The sequence below is a fragment of the Merops nubicus genome, unplaced genomic scaffold (genome assembly GCF_000691845.1).
Source record: "Merops nubicus isolate BGI_N331 unplaced genomic scaffold, ASM69184v1 scaffold12527, whole genome shotgun sequence".
Classification (NCBI taxonomy): Eukaryota; Metazoa; Chordata; class Aves; order Coraciiformes; family Meropidae; genus Merops; species Merops nubicus.
This window is the reverse complement of record NW_008622378.1, coordinates 70,411-90,976: the sequence shown is the minus strand read 5'-3', so window position 1 is coordinate 90,976 and position 20,566 is coordinate 70,411. Positions and strand designations below refer to the sequence as shown.

Genomic DNA, 20,566 nt, shown 5'->3' with positions numbered 1-20,566 from the left:
AGACAATGTCAGCTCAGAAGCAGCGAGTGATCACACACAGCTTCTCACCATCTTCTTCAGAAGATACCAGCCTCACGTGTGCTCTGCAGACTGATGGCTTTTAAAGAGGCAAACGTATCCCTTCTACCTCACTGCTCAGGACGGGATGAAAGGTTCAGAAGTGGAACCACCTTTTAATAAACCTTTGGCCCTCTTGAGCCCGACAGAGAGTTCACTCCTCACGTTGTCAACAGCTGGGCTACTACTGCCTGCAGGTGTCGTGGAAAGCCTCGAGCGTGCGGAAGTCCCTCCACGTGGGGGGCAGCCCATCCTGCAGGAACCTTCCGCAGCGCTGGCACGGCGCCTGGAACAGCTTGATGTAACTGCGTAACCAGGTCTGGAAGGGAAAGGGAGAGAAGTGAAGGAAGCTGGGTAGGGATGTTCCCCTTTGTCATCACTCCTGTCAAACAGCCATAGCAAGGACAGAGGATGTACTCTGGCGAGGCCCCAGAGAGATATACAGAGATGTTAGAAAAAGAAACATGCCCAAGATTACAAGGTCACCGTGTAGTTGAATTCTCACTTTATTAATCATCTTTTCCTTTTTCTTTTAGTCATTTAAGCAAATTTGTTAATAGAAATTCATGCATTCTGAGCAAGGAGGTATTTGCAGCTGGAGAATCACAGTGGAAGGCAAGCACAGTAATGCTCCTCATATTTTTATTGGGACATAATTGTTCTTGATGGGTACCTTCTTCAACCAAATATTGGTTTGTCTCTTCCTATGATCATCTATCACACCCCTGCTGCAGTCACACTGCAACAGTCTGAACCCTCCACAGCTGAAGATATAAGGGCTTTCAGAGCAAGCTAACTAACTTCCTCTCTAATGCAATTCTAGGATCAATACTCATTGGTCATAAAAATACTGTACCATTTTAAATCTGATTACACTGATAAATACATATACATTAAAGGCTAGTGCTCAACAACACCAAGTGAGTTCAGGTGTTCCCGGGTGAAGCTCCTGTCTCTGAAGTGGATTGTTCCCACTGTCATAGGTAGCAATAAGCATTACATAACTCAATTCCCAACTCAAGGAGATACACAACTAAAAAACACCTAGACCAGCAGATTCATACTGTGAAGGATGCACATGAATCTTGTCATTTAAAGTCCTATTGAATTACATCGATAAGAGAAAATTGTTCTCTGAAGAAGAGGTCAGCTGAGTTTATTGAAACAAATCCTTCCATCTTCATCAGAGCCTTCTCTATAGCAACCAAACCTTTGGCCGTCAATAAGTCTCCTCCAAAAGAACTAGATCTTCTCTGGGTTTAGCAGTAAATATGGGGACAAGGGCAACAGAACACTACAAGTAAATTGCTGTTATTTACTTCAGCTTGGATGGGCTTTGCTTGCACTACAGAGAAATCGAATTTTCTGAACCATAATACAGAAATAGGTAAATGAAGTTAAATTGTGCACTTGAGACAGCTGTTGAAAGAAGAGAAAAAAAGGTGTTCTTCATTCCCATCAGAAACCCAGAGCTTCACTACACCCTGTCATGTGGATTGCACAACTGACATGCAAAAGGACCAACATATTGACACTTGTGGTGTACGTCTGCGTCTGCTTTGTTAAAAGTTGTAGTGGTGTTTTATCAAATCAATAAGGCAGGTCCGTGGCTCAAAGAAACGTGCTACCCATTCTATTGAACATTAATTTTCAGATACATGTTCAACATGGATTTGACCAGTAAGAGCTGCCTTCACCTTTCAAAACCTATTATTTTAAGATGCACTCCAAGAAAAGAGACCTTTGCAAATCTCTCATCTTAGTGGCTGCTTTGTTAAATAAGCAAACCAGCACAGCAGGTAAGGGAGTCTGACCGACCTGAGATTACACAGTGGAAATTAAGACCCAATGCTACTGTGTAGACCTTAAGATTGTGAATGGCAAAATTAGGTGTCTGTTTGAAAAAAAAGTGTCTCAATTACATTTCGCTCCAGGTGAAGGGGCAATGCAATGGAAGTTAAGTGAAAGGAAAAGTCTGAAAAGCAGTGAAAACTCTCCCAAAAGCCTCCTTTGGAAGGCTGTAGCAGAGACAACAGCAAGAGTCTCCCCAGCCAAAATCCATCTTGGTAGCAGGAATTCTGAATCATAACCCCCTGTTCTCACTCTGTGCTAGAACACAGTACCTGGGAGTTCCCTCCTACCGGGAACCAGAAACTCAATTACTTGCAGAGTATGAAGAGGGGGAAAGGGCTGGATCATACCAAAGATTCTTGTTGAGAGTTTTTTCCTGCTGCCTTGAAATCACACAGAGTAACTTTGCAAATAGGAGCCATCAAGCAAATATTGAGACCAGCACCAGAACCACCATATACAGCTCAGCCTTCCAACACCAGCTGTCCCAGGGTAATAAGAACAAGCTCCTCATCCTTCTCCAGGTACCACACAAGGAATTACAGTCACTTGCTACTGTCTAGCTTGATGAAATAGAGGAAATTACAACTGCACCAGAACTACCTCATGCCAATCCCTGTAGGCATGATGAAGTCTATCTGGAAAAATGCATTTTCCAATACACTTACCATGAAAGATCTGACCACCACGTCTGGCATCTGAGGGAGCTGGTAGTGCAACAGAGCAGTGGTCGCATGGTCTGTCACCTGCACCAGACAAAAGGAGGATATATGCTTACTCATTCTGTATTTCAGACCAAGCAGTGTTAATCTGCAAGAAAACGGTATAAATTCCATGGGGAAGTAGCAAATCAAGGATTACAAGACTGTGAAGACAATCTCAAAGTAATTTTGGGTGGGTTTTGGCAGCCAGCTTCCATTCCTTCAGCCAGCTTCATACAAGAATCAGCTGAATGTCATGGTTGCTTCATACAAGAAGCAACCATGACAAATAACTTCATGTGGATACACCAAGGTCAAACACCTTTGGAAGTTCTAAAGGTAGTGAAAGCTGATGGTGTTGGTCAGAGGATCTAGACTGGTGTCCAGCTCTGTGCTACACAGAGCAATGCCAAAGCAACATGCTTCGCTGCCCACTTTGGGCTACCAACCCAGCTGGAAAATGGAAAAAGAAATAAGTGCCCTGTATGATATAAAATAAAAACATCCAAACAAATTGTCTAACTTTCAAATGATTGCAGCTTCAGAGCAGAATCTGTGCTTCTGTGACTGAAATCCCATGTATTCTGTGACATCACAAACAAGCAAAGTCACTACACTAATCCTGTCAGAGGAAAGCACATTGGTTTTCTCTTTAAATGTTCCCAAGGATTTGCTCAACAAAAGAAAAAACAGTGTCAATAATGCAGAACTACTTAATTTTCCTACAAGACTAAATTCTAAGAACAGAGGTTAAGACTTCAAAATGAAACAAAAAACCCCAAACAATCCAAAGCTTTGGTTTTGGCCTGATACATTGGAAAAAAACAAACCAGGAAAACATCAGCCCCATCCACCCTCTCCTAATAGGATAAAATATTGTGAATTGAAACTGTATTTTTACAGAAAAATGAGCACGCTCTCCACTTTTTAATGGGAAAATTTAAAACACTGAACTCTTGTAGTCCTATTTCAGGTTGCTTACGCTGAACAGGAATCAAACTCTCAGTTTCATTTCCTCTGAAACCAAGAATCAATTAATATGATTATGGCTTATAAATATTTGCATTAGTAAAAGATTTCTGATAGAAAGCTTTTTTTATTTCCCAGACAGAGTCATAACAATATCTTACATCTGGGAATTACAGCTAGACAGAACACATATAAAATGTGTATTTATAATAACAAGAATAACTAAAGAAAAAATATCAAGAAACCAAAGGGTTTCATAGATTTATTATTTTTTTTCTTTTTAAATCACTATCATTTAGAAATGGTTCTGGAAGGGGGCAGTTTCTGACAGCTATAACAATTCACTACCAGTATGCAGCCTGTCAGCTTCCTAAATTATTAGCACAGTCAAGAGTTTGCTGTTTCTCCAAAGTTCTAGGATTAATGCAGAAATTCTTGGCAAAACACTGTGGGGCTGAACTATTAATGAACTCAAGACAACACAACCATGAGAGCCTTTCACATCTTGTGGCTTGTAGATCTATTAATGGCCCTCATTAGTAACTTGTAAATCTATTAATGGTCCTCATCATTAATATCAAAGCATCCAACAAAATACGTGATTGTCTAGTTAGTGATTAAATTGTATTTTCTAGTTTTAACACAAAGTGCTGTTCTCAGGGCTTGTCTATGTATTTCCCAGGGCTTGTCTATGTACTACAGCAAATTTTGAGTAAGATGAAGTGTGAACTGAAATTACAATTCTATTCCCAGCTAACTCCACTTGTTCCCAATTTGTATTTAGTCTAATTCAGCAATGTGAATTGTGCTGAAGCACTCAAACTTTCACTGCAGAAAGAGCAGCTCGTGCTTGAAGCTATTCAGGGAGGTGAGCCTGTAAAAGCTGTATTCCTGAATAAAGCCATGTAGAGACAGGCTCTAATTCACACCACACAAACTGCCTCTGCAGAACACTACATCAGTCTGCCCTACACTGAATCCAGTTTTCAGTCAAACTGTAATTTTAGAAGCAGGTTCTGCTCCCCATCACTCGTGCACAGCTAACTCCAAAAGCAGCTCCCTTCAGTCTGAACGAGGACATGTGATTCTGACATTTGGAAGGGAAAACTTTTGGGATCGTGCACATTCTGGCAAGTTTGCAAAAACAGTCATAAAAAGGACCTCAGCCTGCTTAAGCCATTTATTATGTTAGTGTATTAAAAAGAAAGTATTAGAAATAATGTGATTAACAGAGCATTAATAGCACAGCACAACTCAGTCAGTTCTTTTAAACACATCTCACGTAGTGTTCAGAAATGACTGTAATCCAAGCCCTACTAGGAATGTGATTTTTTTTTTTTCCCTTTTAAGATAGTGCTTTTATATAGGATAGTACCAGACATGTCAAAGAATAGAAAGTTCTGAGGATATTTATGAGCAGCCGCTCTCCTTCTGCTGTATTTCTACTTCTAACAAATTGTATTTTAATTTTTATTTTTTCCTGAACAACAAAGTTGTTTTCTCCTGGTACTGAAGAAAGTTGCTTAAAAAAATACTGCTATTAACAAATTTAAATTGACTGACCGCTTTGTCGAAGTTGAACATATGCTGTTTCTATTGTGATGTAAAGCTAATGAGATTCCACAGGGAGATAAAAGCCATCCAAGCATTGCTAGAACACTAATAATGTTTTCTGAACAAAAATGAGCCAATTCCTACCATAAACAAGTGCTGATAAAGTGCTTCTAGAAAAGATCAAAGCAGGTGTCAAATCTGAGGAAGAGGAGTAGGGGAATGACCTCCCCACCCCAAACCTCATGTCAAACAGAAGAGAAAAGAGATGGATAAAAAAAAATGGCCAGTGCATGGGAGTGAAGGAAGAATTAAACCCTCCCAAGATAACAGAGATGATGAGAGAATGCACAGACTGGCCAAGATTAAAAAAGGAGAAAAAAGAAGAAAAAAAGAAAAAACCCACATCAATACCCAGCTTTACTAATGGTGATACAATTTCACACCAAAGCAAAGCAAAACAAGCTGCATACGTGCGAGCTCACTTGAGGGACACACACTTTCTTCCAGCCAAGCTGGAATCACAAACTAATTTATTCTGGGTGTAGGATAACATTCTGTACATTTCAGGCTTGGATTTTATTCACTTTGCTTTTCTTGCTCTGCCTTACCTAGTGTTATCTAAACTATCAGCCAATTCCTAATTTCTCTGCCTCTTTTAGATGGAACATACTCAGAGAGCACACACTAACTGGGATAGCTGCTGCTCTGGACATTGAAATAGAGTTTCAAGAGATCTTGCAAAAAAGCTCAATATTTCACAATTCATATACTAAAAAGCACTTGGAATTTTTGTCTGAAAAGAAGGTAAGACGAGGCAATCTCCTGAAGCTGGATTTTGCTAAATAAAACAGCTATTGTTTAACTCAGCACTTTGAGACAGAGCAAAAGAGACTTCAGTTACATGGGGAAAAATTCTGACAGACTCAGTTTGAACAAGAAAACTTGCCTCTTGTTAATAGTTCATGATACTGCCTGAGATTTCATTTTTTTCTCTCCTTTCCACTTCCAAATTCAAGTTGACTATAACCATGTACTTCTTAAAAGCATCTCTGCTCCCTCCTCTAGGGCACTGTGGACACGAGGCACACCAACCAGCCCGATACCAGCCTGAACCACCACTGTGACTCTGTGCAAATTAAATCCCAGGTACTTGTGGCTCCTGGGGAACCACCAGCCCCAGGCAAGCAAGCAGGGCTGCCTGGGCACTGGGTGCCTACCATGAGGAGCTGCCCGCTGAGCTGGCACCACTGCTCTGCTCCACAGACTTGGAGATGTGGTCTCCTGATGGCCCTTCCTGCAGCCAACATGCAGTGAAGTTATCAGTAACTCCTGAGACCAGCAGCCAGCAAGGACCAGAAAACAAAACCCCTGGTATTGGTCTCAACCAAGATAAACAGCACCTGACAACAGTGCTCTGCTGAAATGTGTTTTCCAAAGGTGACACATCCAAAAACTGGCATTACTGGGCCTTGATGACACCTGTTAGTCATGCAGCATTCGCCAAGCTGAAAATTCATTTAAAAAACCCCACAACATTCTAAAGACTTCATAGGTTGAGAAAGTTGAACAAGTACTTCTACCTGGAATAAGAAGCACAAAAGGCAGGACATATGGTATAACTTTGCTCCCCATAGCCTGGGTATGTTCCACAGATGTATGAAGCTATGCCTGACATAAAATCTAAACCATAAACATACAAACATCACACACTGAATATAGAAGCTGTCTTCCTCTTCTAGTATTTTACCTCATGCTTTTCAAAAGTAGGTGCAAAACTTCCTTTAAAGTCATAACTTTCCTTGCCACTTACTTATTGGTTTATTCCCTCAAGCATGGCACTGGCAACTCCATCTAATATAAAGGGATTCTGTAAATCCCCTGAAAGTTTTTTAATTTTTTTTTTTTAAACCCTGCTAAGTTCATGGCCTTAACAGTAAGTAGCCTGTAGCAATGAGTTCTGGAGGATGATGACAGCACTGAAAGAAAAAAAATTATAAAAAAAGAAGTTATTTTATTAGTGTTTAGACCTTTTATAGCATTGAAAACTGCATGAATGCCTTTGTTCACTTCCAAGGATTCCCATTACTCAATCTCCTCTCCAGGACCATGTCTGACTCTCTCTGGAGGGAATCTGATGCACAGAGCCTGGTGCCCAGGAGGATGATAGATGGTGCCTCTACCAACAGGCATTGATGAACTCCACGCAGATCCTTTACACACTCTTCCCTGTCCCCAGTTCAGAAAAGCACTACTAGACTTTTCTGAGCCACAGAATTTATCACTTGTTTTACAGAGCTCACAGAGTGGTTAGGTTTTTATTTTTCTTGTTCTGCTTAGTTGGATGGGGTCATAGGGATTTTATTTCACCTAAGGAGGTCTTTGAACAGAGGCAAGCACTGATCATGCACGGGAGCAATCATGCAGGTGACCCTGGAACAGTCCATCTCCTCTCCTTGAACAGACATCATCAATAGCCCAATATTTCTCTCATGCATGAATTCATCCTGCATGTGATTTTATTCTGAGATTATTGACAAGAATACATCTTCATACATTACAATACTTATGTGCCCTTGTGGTGGTGCAAATCCTGCTCCTCAGTTCCACCGCTCTGGGACCACGCAGCTCACAAACAACCAGAGAGGCACAAGCAGCTTCTCAGAAATTAGGCTAAAAAGTGCCTTGGTAAGAAGCACACCTAGCCAAAACAAAACCAGTCTGTGGCATGCTAAAATGTATAGACCATTTCAGTGAAAATAAGAACGGGACTCTGAGATCAGAATGAAATAGATGGGTTTGAAGCCTATGCGTATGACTTAAAACAGCCAAACTGATCATACTACACAGCAAAACCAGCTACACTGCTTGTGACTGAGCAGCTTGCTACACCCAGCAGTTCAAGATTGACACTACATCCTATTTTAATCCACTCATAGCAGTACCACTGTTCTCTATTTTTGCCTTTTTTTCTTTGAATGCAAAGTTATGAATATTGCACTGTTCTCTACAACACAGTTTAAAAAATCCTCTGCACACTGACCCAGAATTATGCAGTGCTCATGTATGCCCTTTTCACTGAGATTCAAGCCCCCAAATATTTCCCCATTTCCTGTTTTGTTCCTCCTCTTGCACCAGTGGATCAAGAGATGCTGCGAGGTGTTAAAATAAGGAGGTTTAAGATCAAAACAGTTGCCAGTTGTGTGGAGTTTAAATGTCAGACCAGCATGGAAGTCTGAAAAACCTTTTCTTTGCTCCTTGTGCTTTTGCCCTTTCAGCCTTCCTTTTCTTATTTCCCAGCTCCATTCTCTGAATCTAACCCTGCTGGTGGATTCAATGCCTATAAAGCTTATTCACCCCGGGACCAGATTCAAGGAGTCTCCAGGGAACTCAGAAAATGACTGTACACTTTAACAGTAATGGGCCCTCCGGGAGCCGTCCCCCATCAAATTATACACACTCGGGTATCCTGCCTAATAAGAAGGAGAGAGAAAAGGCTTGCTGACACAGCCAACATTTGCAAACAAAAGTCAGGACAAATTTAGCTTTGTTTGACAGGGTTGGATTGAAGATCAGAGGTCTCTGGTCCTTAACCTAGAAAGTCATACTGCAACCCTGTGAGAATTTGACAGGCCTGCAGCTACTACAGGCAGGTATCTTGTGAGCTCCAGATGTTGTTGTATTATTACTGAAGAGAGTTTGAGAACTTGGTCCAGCTTTTAAAAACAAAAGGCCCTGCCCTTCAGAGGGATGATTGATTTTGAGGTGTTAAAGGTGGTGGAGCTGAAAGGGCTACCCAGTCTCCTCAGTGGGAGCAGTAACTCATCCATATTTCTCCCTCTCAGCACAGCACTTCCACATCACATTGCTGGTGACTGCCATGAGAAATACATTTCAAGAACATTCAGATGTGCTCTGACACATTTACTGATGATTTTTTAATGGCATGAAAACATTTGTTCTGAAGATCCTGCAGCACAGATCCCATACCAGTAAAAGTGTAATAGTTTCTCTAACACTGTTTTCTATTTCCTTCATTTTGCTACTGCTGAATCACTAGTCCTGGGTATTATAAATGGATACAAATGCAGCTTCAGAGAATAAAGAGGAAACCAAACCAAGCACAGCACCACAGAGAGAAAACTTACTATGCTGAACCACAGCATTTTCCATCATCTGTTCGAAAACTTGACTTAGGTCCTAGCCTCAACTTCGTTAACTATCAGCTCAATAGTACAGAATCTATTGATTAGAAAGCACCATCACCTTGCATTTTTATCACATTTTTCATGCAACAATCTGAGAGCACTATGCAACCAATTCAGCAGTAGCTCCTGTAAAGTCAGCAAGAATTACCCCAGCCTAAGGGATGCAGAAAAGGGATCCAAAGAGAGGTTAAATTGCCCAAGGTAACACAGTGTCAGACCTGGGAACAGAATGTGTAAAACTACTACCAAAAAACACAGACGGCTCTTCAACTGGTTACAGGCAACCCTTTCTCCTGCAGTCTTTTCTTTCTATTTTTTGGTAAACATTAATACATCTGGTAGTATTACTTACCAAGAGAGAACTGGACAACAGGAACTTAATAGTCAGGTTGTATCACATTATTTTAGATATTTAGGAAGAGAATAAAGATTCTTATTTACCAATAATGCAGCCACACAGGTGACAGTGAAGCACCCCTCTTACGTTTCCTCCCTGAGCTCTTTCACCTGTTGTCTGAAGGCCATCAGCTGGACCTGAACAGAAATTTACTCTGCCTGCTTATGCTCCCCAAATCCTTAGCTTGGGCTCCTAAACAAACCTGTGCATTTACTTTACTCCATAACCTTGCATATTGGTAATTAAAATTATATACTCAAACCTTTCAGATTCCTTAGCATTTAACACAAATGATGGCAATATGATTATAACCCTTCCAAGTTATTCTAAGCCAAAACATCCAGGAAGACAATCTTACGCCCAAATGATCTTACAGCTTTACACACATGAGGAAATTGAGACTTAATTACAGAGCTTTGAACATATTCCATTGCAAAAGTTCCTTAAAAGCCTACTGATAAACAAGTTGCTAAGCTTCATGCTGTTTTACTTCCTGCTATATTACTCAACGTGACACTAAATATTTTTGAGGATTCAGAAGAAAAAGAAAGAGTATGTAATCCACTACTCTCTGGGGTAAAGAATCAACTGCTGCAAAATTTTGCTTTAACACTAGGCAAGTGAGGGAGAGCAACCGGCCTCCCCACAAGCTGTCCTTTGATCTCCAGCAGGTTAATACCACAGGTCAAACATCTTCCCTTCCGACTGCATTTGAGATCTTGGAAGGAAGATGCACAAATACAGCCAATATGCCATGTTTTGACCCCTGCTTTTATGCCCTTTTGAGACCCTGACCCCTATTTGTTAGACAAACTACAGAAGCAGATGAAAGGAAGCTAGCTGGAGACCCAAGCTCCTTGAACTGTGGCTTGAAGGTAAGGAAACCCGAGTTTGAACTTGGATCAATTTGAACATACAGCATTTTGACAAGAGGTCTTCAAAGAGGAATATTCTCTTCCCTGCCTGGAAAATAGTGAGATATAGATCTTTCCAAAATACACTTTAACCTTCTTAATAGTTTTATGCTTAGTGCTCCCACTCCCTCACGGGTCTTCTCTTACTCTCTGGAACAGCATTCATTTCTGTAAGTTACTCCTTTTGCTTCCACCACCATGGGAACAGAAGTAGGCAAAATAATGTCATGGGAAAAAATTGCAAAAAATCACTTTTGGAAGTGGTAAATAAATCTCCTCATTTCTTCAACTCAAGCCCTCAGAGTGGGGGAGAGGGCAACCAAAACCAATGAAAACAACAAAACAAAATCCAAGTGAACCTGAAAAGATTTCCTCCCCCAAAAGATTTAAACTGAAAGAAGAGTGCTTGAAGACAGCTCATGAAATTTGAAGGCTAGAGCAGTATAATCTCCAGTTTCCTGTTCCAAACCATGGACTGGAACTGTGATGGGAAATAAATCAAAATTAAATAAGAGCAGAAGGCATCTCCTTTTCTACTCACAGTTTTCCATTATTACAGCTTATTGCTTGTTATTTGCAAATTGTGATGTCAGGGGGATAAATTGAAGGGCCTAAATATTTAAAATGAACTCTGCATATCTTCTACATGCATTAAGTAGAAAGAAATGATGTGAGACTTACCTTCTGAAAAACTTGATAGTTGGACTTAGACCATATGTCAAGCTACAGCAGGGGAAAAAAAAGAGTTACATATTACCAGATGAAGCAGCTTTACAGAGAAAAAGCAGCTAAGCAGCTTTCAAATTAAAAGGGCAGGCAAACAGCTCTTCAGAGATGTATTTCTCAGGTCACTGTTTTGACCCATTGCCTTTACCTGTTGCAACCCAAGAAAGGGAAATAATGATGTAAGATGTCCTTTGCACAAATGCATGTAGCTCATTAGTTAAAATAAATAATGATGTATACAAGACCTGTTGAATTAATATGTTCTCTTTAAAAACAGCAAAATCTTCATTTGTTGTGCCTCATCTATGCAAATATTCATTAGCTTCAGTCTGTTTGTAAAATGAGGGCAGTTTTACTAAGTTTATGCCTGTCTTCTGTCTGAATAAGTGATTCAGTTACAAATGACACAAAGAACGTTTAGCTGAATTAAGCCAAAGCACTGGTCTGCTGGGGCTAAATAAACCATCCCTCAGGAAACTGCATTTACATTTGCAGTCAAAAATCAAACAGGAGGAGATTTAAGGTTGGAGATAACTACACAACTTAAACATGTGCTCAACTATATGCAAACAAAAAGGACAAAACTGAGGGAAGCTTTCTCAGCCATGGACACCAGAAGGTAAGACTGCCCTTGTTAAACCACCAAATGGCTCCCACTTAAACAATTCCAACTGACGTGCTATTGCACTTTTAGCCCTCCCCTGGGGAATATCCTGCACTCCTCTGACAAGGAAAAGCAGGAGGGAAAACCACGAGGAACTCCCATCAATCCCAGACTTGCAAACCACCTCCTCTTCCCCAATTCCACTGTACTCAATCACATATGCATAAACCTTGTCACAGGAAAGGTGTTTGATATAGCGTTAACCTCAGGAATCTTTACTCCAGACAGAAGAAGAAAATTTTTGGAGTGACTTTATGAAACAGAGAGAGCTCATCTAGCGCTTGATAACAGCTAGAGCCACGTTTTCCCACAATGGGGGTTCATCTTCTTTACTATAAGGGGCAACTGATCATTTTAATTCTGTCTTACATGCCCTTAAGTCCTAGCTGGAATTGCAAGTCTTTTAAAAGGCACAAAAAATGTCTGAAATGAAGGAAGTCATATGAATTAAGTAAAGAACACGAGGGCAGGGGAAAGGAGAGGGGCAAGGACGCTGAACCCAAGTAATTAATTCACAAAATGTTCAGAAGGCTGGAAGTTCCCATTCTTTCAAAAGTAACACTGTTAAGTGGCCCACTTCTAAACACTGGTACAGAAGTGACTCTTGAATCCCCAGTCTGGACAGGAGGTGATGTTAAAGACTAAAAATCACTTCAAGGTTAGGTGTTTCATGGCTTAGAACAACTGACCTTGCCGTGAGACAAAAGGCAGCTGATGTGTCAGTGCCTTTTCCAGATTAGATGAAGACAGAAGCACCCCAAGGCATGTACCTACAAATGTTTTTACATTTACTGGCTCTTCAGCTAGGATCAAGAACCTGTGTGAACACCAACACCACTCACACGCTGGAGTGCAGAAGTAGCAGCTCAGCTCAAAACTTGGACCTGAGCTTGAGTTACACTGTGATAACAGACTGGTGCCTGTCAGGAAGGAAGCACTGCATTTCCATATGAGAAAGGCTACATTTTGAAATTAAAATAATAAACCAGATCTTTAAAAAACTGTTTTCATGTAATTTAAAGCCGCCTTTGACAGCAGAGTTGGAATGTATTTATGGTTTTGCTAATCTCTAGTGATCAAACCAAGTATGTGATCCTCTCTAGTTACAACCAAAATCTTTTAAAAAAAGTTCATTTCAGATGCTGCATTCAGATGAGTCCAACAGGTTCTGAATGTTCATTAGCTGACATGAAGATTGAAAAGCTGAAAAAGTAATGAATGTCTTTCTTAGACATTATACTGTCCAAGTTAAGAAAGGGGAAAAAAAAAAGAAAGAAGAAAAAGCTACCAAACCCCCAAGCCACACGCACACATCCTCAATGACTGCCCACCTTTCCCCCTGCAACAGAGGATTAAGGCAGAGGCGGATTAAAGAATGCATCGTTATAGGTCTATTATTCTTCAACTTTTCACTTTCAATCAAGACACACATTTGTAACTAAAAAACTGCTGAAAGCACAATTTCAGGGCATCCTCTGCATGTGAATTAAACTGGGGCTTTTTTTTCCCAATGCCCCACTCTCCCCACCCACCCCCAGCATAAGTAACAAGAGGCCATTTTCTGAAGGTCGTCTGAACGATTTCAAAGGCGATAACAAATCAGAATGTTCCCTGCATCTAATATCAAACAGGTCCGGTGCCAACACTTATTAGAGAAATCTGATTCAACCCCCCCTTCACCCAAACACACACACATCCAGCTTTGAAGTGGAAAGAATGCAGGGATCAGAAATTACCCAAGAGACGGCTCTGCTTGTCTTTGAAGCTTTCCTTTGATACTACTATTTCTTTTCCTCTCTTACGCTAGGAGGCTAAAAGCTGCCTTTTCTTATTGATATGGAGTAATTAATGAAGCCATAGCATTAACATAACCCAAGTTCCTTAACATGATAATTCAACAGAGACACTTATGTTTCTTTAGTTAAGTCTAACAGATGCAAAAATAGGAATCTGGCTAGGCAGTGATGTTGAGCACCTACTCTAAATACGCCCTGTCAAGGTGGTTCTTGGTCTCTGCATCCAGGGAAAAGCACAGTATTATTATGCCAAAAAAATCCCCATATGTTTATTTTTATTGGCAGACTAAGGCTCCTAATGGCTCGGTTGACAATACACCTGCTCTGGAAGGGTCAGCTGCATAGCTTCATTTATTCAGGAATCCGGACAACATTAGTAATTAGTTACTGTCCATGATTAAATTCCAGTGCACAATGAGTACGTCAGAGTTTGAAGTTAGGTGTGGCACAGTGCCATCACTAAAACCACAGGGCTAATTAAAACCCCTCAGTAGATGCTGGACACAATGGGTTCATATGGTAAGCAAGAGAGGCTGCAAAGCGACCAGCATCCAGAACCCACGACATGACAGCCTGCCAGACCTCACCTATTGTTTTCACAAAGTGTCACCAAAACTGTCTAAGTTATGCAGCTGGCAACCTGGAAAGACATTCTGCAGGGTTTGTGAATAATTCACGAGGGGAGTACATGAAGCACTTAAGAAATGCAACAATTCTTCATCTCCAGAAGCAAAGCTCGAAAATAAGACCCCAGAAGGTAGTGTCTTACCTTACTGAGAGGTTAAGACTTCTATTTTTTTTTCACCTTAATTTTGAAAGTATTTAAATCTGGAAGACAGAGTACCCAATTTAGCTAGACTTCAGTGCAGCAGAAGCCATGCAAAGCTTTCAGCCTGTCACCCTACACAGCACAGTGTACAAGCGCACGGGGAGCTACAGCAACCTGGGTAACACAGCCTCAGCGTTGCTGTGTCACTGCCAGGATGCCACCAGGCACTTCCACAACTAGGAGAAACACCCAGACCTGGTTTGTTTTGTTTTGTTTTTTTTTTTAAAATAGACTTGTCTGACTAATGGAGCAGAAGGCTATCAATGCCTCTGCCACTTGCCCTCATCTCTTCCTTTTTTCTTCCCAGTAATGCAAAATCTGCTAAGCAAGATAAACAATGATCTGCCAGCAAATTGCTGGCCTCTTTGGTGCATAGTCCAGTTGTCATTTATTGTCTGGTGTGATCATTCAGTCTCCTAATGATGGCCATTGCCTCTGTTGTTGAACAGATTCTGTGGCCCCAAACCCTGCTCTACTTGGCAAAAGCCCCCCACCAAATTTCTCTTCTGTTACTTCAAGGACCTTCTGACTTGTGCAGTTAGAAGGATGACTCAACAGACCCTCAGTCAGCTGTTTAAGTCTAAAGAAGCACAATGACTTATCCACTGTCTGTTCTTCAACAGGGCTGACAGAAAAGACAGGAGCTTCAAAATTGCTATCCTTCTATTGTACCACCTAGTTAATCTTGTCACTGCTGTTTACAAATATTAAATGCTATCTAGGAATACATCAGCTAACCCCTAAATCAACAATTATTTTGTAAACTGCTCACTGGAAAAATGATCACCTCCTACTGTGCTCCTGAGGGTTCTTGGTAATTTTGGTATTTAATAGAGGTGACAGTCACTGATCTCCTTTTTTCATATTCTTCTGAAAGAGACTCGTGCCTCCTCCGAATGCTGCATTTTCCCCCTCTATCAGGTGAGAAACTGAGAAGCTCAAATAGTATGGTGAAACCTCACTGGAGTACTCTCCCAACAGCATCTGTTGTGACAGGGAAGGAACTGGAATGGACTGTATTTGCAGTTGACTGTAATCGCTCATTCCCAGCAGGCACAGTAAGTAAAGCGAATCATTGCAAGAGCACAATCTTATTCTTATTCTCCAATTACCAGAGTAGTTAATTAGTGAAAAAGAGGGAGCTTACTGTTTGTCAATATGTGCTCCAGTTGGCAAAACTAGCAAGCTACGCATTTATTCCATCTTCCAAGCCAAATTTACTCATGATTTAAGTGACTGCAACTCCAATTCTACTTAAGTCAAATGAAATGTTCCTATTTATACCTAAAGCACAGAAATTCAGGTTTGTGAAAGCTGCAGGATAGCCCAATGGAATAGCAAACTGCCAGGTAAAGGTCACAGGCTCACGCAGCCTCGTGGGAACAGTCACTAACCTAGCTTTGGACACAGAAAGCTAAATCTGTAGAAAACAGACTCCCCTGCAGACTGGCTTAAAGCAAGAAAACAAGCCAGGTGTTAGCACTGATGCTCTGGAGATGCTGAGCTGCTCCCCATGGAGAGCAGACAAAGGTTAGTGCCCCATGCCCAATCCTGGCCTTGGTGAGTCCTGCTCTCCCCCTTGCAGCAAAAGATGGCAGAGAACTGGTGTATGGTCTCAAGAGAGTGAACCCTGAGCTAAACAGAACCCAACTCCAGATGCCGAGTTTCAGAAAGGAACTCTTTTACTTGGCTTTTCAGCATATATAGCATTATTCTATTTCAATGGAGCTTCAAAGGAAACTGGATTCATCAGGGAAAATGAGCACACCCAAATGAAGTGTGACACAGGAATCCATCAAGCACTGTCAGTGCTCTTTAGATAGAGTATCATTTCAGTCCTGAGCAGAACTTGGGGTGAAGGGGGCTGCTGCTGTAAGTCTGTATTTATATGCTAATATACAGGGAGTGTGGTGCAGCTACTTCTGCAGAGAAGTGGCATTTAAACCTGCATATTTGAATAATGCAAATCAAAACCAGGCAATTTTTATTTTACTACTTCTTGGGCCAATCCCCTGCCCTTCGAGTGAGAATCTCTGACCTGGGAAACAGAGCTGGACTATTTCCTTCAGCACACCAGCTCCTGGCCTTTCCTAAGGAACGGAGCCTCAGACTCCGAGCCACTGAACTCTGGGTCAGTACACAACGTGCCTCTGTGTGCTAAAACACAGTTAGCTCTTTTGAAAGGGAAAAAAGTCTCACCTCATTATAACATGGCCTATGGGTGCCAAGTATTCATCTTCACATAATGAACTTTTTATTTTAATAGGCTTCATAATCAGAAGAGAAAGCTCCAGAGAGAAAAACGTGAAACATGGAGGTATTTAGTACTGTTACTGGCAAAGGAAAGTCCTGGTGGATGTCTCAGTAAGAGAGACCATTCCACCCTAAAAAGGGAAACAAGCTGAGCTGAAGGCCGTCAGGTCCCATTAACATCTTCTGACGCACTAAAGAGCCATATGGAGTGTGTGCAGTCAGACAAAATTTGAGGGTTCAAGCAGGGTGAATTGTTCACGTAACAAATCACTTCTGCAAACAGGTAACGCTTGCTTTAATAGCTGCTGTTCAAGATGTGCTCTTATGGACAAGCAACTTACTGGGGACTACCTACCAATGATACGTGCAGTCATGTTTATCAAGTTGAACCCAAAACTAGCCCACGATTTCCCAATGGCTCTCAGAAAAGAGGAATCTGAACCTTGGGCTACTGATATGCTAGTACACTGAAAAAATGTTTTCTCAGTAGACATTATTAACGAGGCAACTGGGGTCTAAGGTGCTAAATTAGAAATTCAAGCAAGGGCTTCAGAGCTTAGAAGTCAGGCATTTGGGTAAGAAAAATGCAAGCAATGCGTGACAAATTTAAACCTGAGCATTTTGCAACACGTCCACAGAGTATTTTGACAGTTTTATGTTTCTGGCATACTCGTGATGGGATTCCTGTGCTCCGTCATTTAAATACTAGGTAAAAATAAAATTTTATGTTACTGGATATACAATAACCTACCTTGCCATCTTCAGTATAGACATTTTCGTTGTACCCTTTTACTATCGTCCGGTCAATGAAGAGGCTCCTCATCACCACTATCACTTTTAACACTTTTCCTAAGGTAACCTGTGAGGAACAAGAGAAGGACAAAAACAAGCTGAAGGAGAGTAGATGGTATCTGAATTCACAAGACCATCAAGTTAACAGCTTAAGTTGATGCAATTTCAGTTTTCAATATTTTATAGGCAGACCAAAATAAAAGATCTAAAACCACTGAGAGTGTTATAAGGAAGAGATAGACTATAAAGTGCAGAACAAACAAACATTCATTTGCAACTGAGAATGTATGAATTCACAGAATTCCCTTGTGTAGACACGACACTGCCAAGCAACTCTCAATTTTATTAACAACAGAACTCAGTAACTTGTCAAAAACCATGAGCAAATGTGATTATTTTCGATGCATTTGATATACGCCAATTTAATTCCACTTAGAGAAAAATAATTTAAAAGAAGAATTGGACTCTTCTAATGCTAGCTTTTAAAAGCATGCCACAAGCTTAATGTCAAGCATTCTAGGTCAAATAAAAATGAAAATTATTTAAAAGGAAACCACAGCTAAAAAGTAGAAATATTACATTTTCAAAGGTTTAATTTTCTTCTGTGAATGGGATAGACTGCAAAGAATAAAACTAGTATCGTGCAAAATATATAGGGTCAGAGTATAACAAAGGAAATAAGCCTAAGTTATTGACAAAAATGCAATAATGAAGTAATTTTAATCTAAAAATCAATTTACATTTCAAAGATGAACTTGCACTTCAATATTGTTAAGATGTGTCTAACGATAACTCTTTGTGGTTTGTTATACAGCGATTATTACTGAGTTTTTCCTCACTCATAAAAGCATAAAACCAAGATAAGAAAGAAACAATTAGTTCATTTTAATATTTCCCAACCAGCAGTGGCTCATTTTCCATTGTCTGTTCCAACACCTCGTCCCATATAGATGAACACAGGCTAGAACTGTGATTTTACTTCTAACCTCAGCAGACAAATCCACAGCCGAAGAAATCAGTCAATATGCATCTTTATTGATCTGTCACATTTCTCCTTTTTAACTCCTGCTAATGACTCCTACTTGCCACCTTGTTTTAACACTAGTAACCTCAATCTGATGCTGACTAAGATTAACAGACAAATCAACTCTCAAGTGTCAAGATGCTTCCCAAACTCACCCAAGGAGGAAGACAGATAGATCTGGCACAAAGACTCCATCTCAAAGCTGGTGCAAGGATCATGCTGCTGAAGGAGGGTTAGGAGGGGAAATAGTACTAGGAATGGGGTAACAATAAAAGAGTTTACAGAACAGTTACCCAAACTCCTGCTTATTATATCAGTATAGAACAGGACAGAGCTACAAACCCTGAAAAGAACTGATGATAACCCTTTGGCACAGGACATGGAGAAAACAACTCAAAGAGAGAAGAATCTAAAGAGGGAAGAACAAGCTTACAGCAAGAGCAAGGACTGGGAAACAAGAAGGTAAAAAAGAGCCAATGACAGACTTAAAGATGGGCTGCTCAGTATAATTTTACAAGAACATGAAGAGAAAAAGGTGGTCAGAAGAACGGGTGAGGTTTTGCAGAAAAATGCCACAGGCTGAAGTAGGGTAACTTATATTAAGGCCTGGGATATGCACATACTGTGAATAGTTTTTTCTTATTCCTACCTTCTTACAATCAATGGGGATTTTCTGAACACGTATGGAACACTTGATCATTCTCAGGCAACCACATCACAGTATCAGGCACTGCAAATTTGAGCTTAAACATAGCATCTTGCTGGGATACTCTGTAATAAGACCTAGTTGGTCTGCAAATAAACCAGCAAAGTTATTTCAGCACTTCCCACTGGATCAACTAAGCTAAAAAAAAAAGTCATGATCCAGAAGTGCCTTGATCTATAATGCTGATCATGCACTGGAATTAGAAAGAGAGCTCTGTCCTAGCTGCTAAGATGAGGAAGCAAAGTCACTCTTAAAAAAGCTCTCAGTGCACTTAAGAGTTAACAGGTTTTTATTTATTTTTCTACCTTAGAAAGATTGGCACTTCACTAGGATATGGGTCTACTGAGAGAACTGACTCATAACTTCACACTAGGCATCAACCAGATACAGAAAAATTAAAAGGCGGGAAGAAGCCATTAAAAAAAGAAAATAGATGTTCTTAACTGAAGAGCAAAAAGGCTGCCCTACAACACCCAGACTCAGCTTTATTTGTAATGTTTTCTATCTCCATTGCCTTTGCACACTTCAGTGGATGCTCACCTCTTTCCTCTTCCCTTATGTTCTGCATTCATGATAGCTCACACTGCTGCCAGGTAGAAAAAAAATACTGGATGAAGTTGATCTGAAGCCTGTGTGGGATGTTCCTGAAAATCCTCAGAGTGAACAGTGGAACACAACAAGCTGAAAAATCCCAAGTTTGGCACTCCAACTTGCTTGAACATACTTATTGCTGGCCTCAAACCGCCCCACAGGATTCACCTGCACAGATGCTTTCAAAATGCTTCTGCATCAGCTCATTGCCTTTTCCCAGATCTCCCCTTTTCATACCCTTGCACTCATTCACTCCACGCTTTCAGAACCCATCACAGCTACTCAGGCCCCAGCGATCACCCATCCTGCAGTGCTGAAAGGTCAAACTCTGCAGAGTGGTCCAGGACAGCAGCCTCGACCACCCACCTGCTGGAATGTCAAACAAGCAGGGTTACACTGTCTCCCCCACGTCTGAGGAGCTGTGTAAACCCATCCCTAGGGGGTACCCAAGACTGTGAGCTCCCTGAGGGACACACTACTGTGACCTCAGCTCAGACAATGGTTTGTGTAAGGGTGTCCCCTCCCTGGGACAAGGGA

The 20,566-nt window shown here is 40.9% G+C and overlaps 1 protein-coding gene across 1 annotated transcript in view; it reads right to left on the bottom strand.

Annotated features, from left to right (window-relative positions):
- Positions 1-241: 241 nt before the first annotated feature.
- MED27 (mediator complex subunit 27) overlaps positions 242-20,566 on the bottom strand; it is a gene marked incomplete at its 5' end in the record, with an annotated part of 88,092 nt that continues 67,767 nt past the window's right edge. The window contains 4 exons of the mRNA XM_008944766.1: positions 242-376; positions 2,577-2,654; positions 11,330-11,371; positions 17,668-17,775. Coding sequence (XP_008943014.1) covers positions 242-376; positions 2,577-2,654; positions 11,330-11,371; positions 17,668-17,775 — 363 coding nt within the window. The remainder of the gene's footprint in view (positions 377-2,576; positions 2,655-11,329; positions 11,372-17,667; positions 17,776-20,566) is intronic.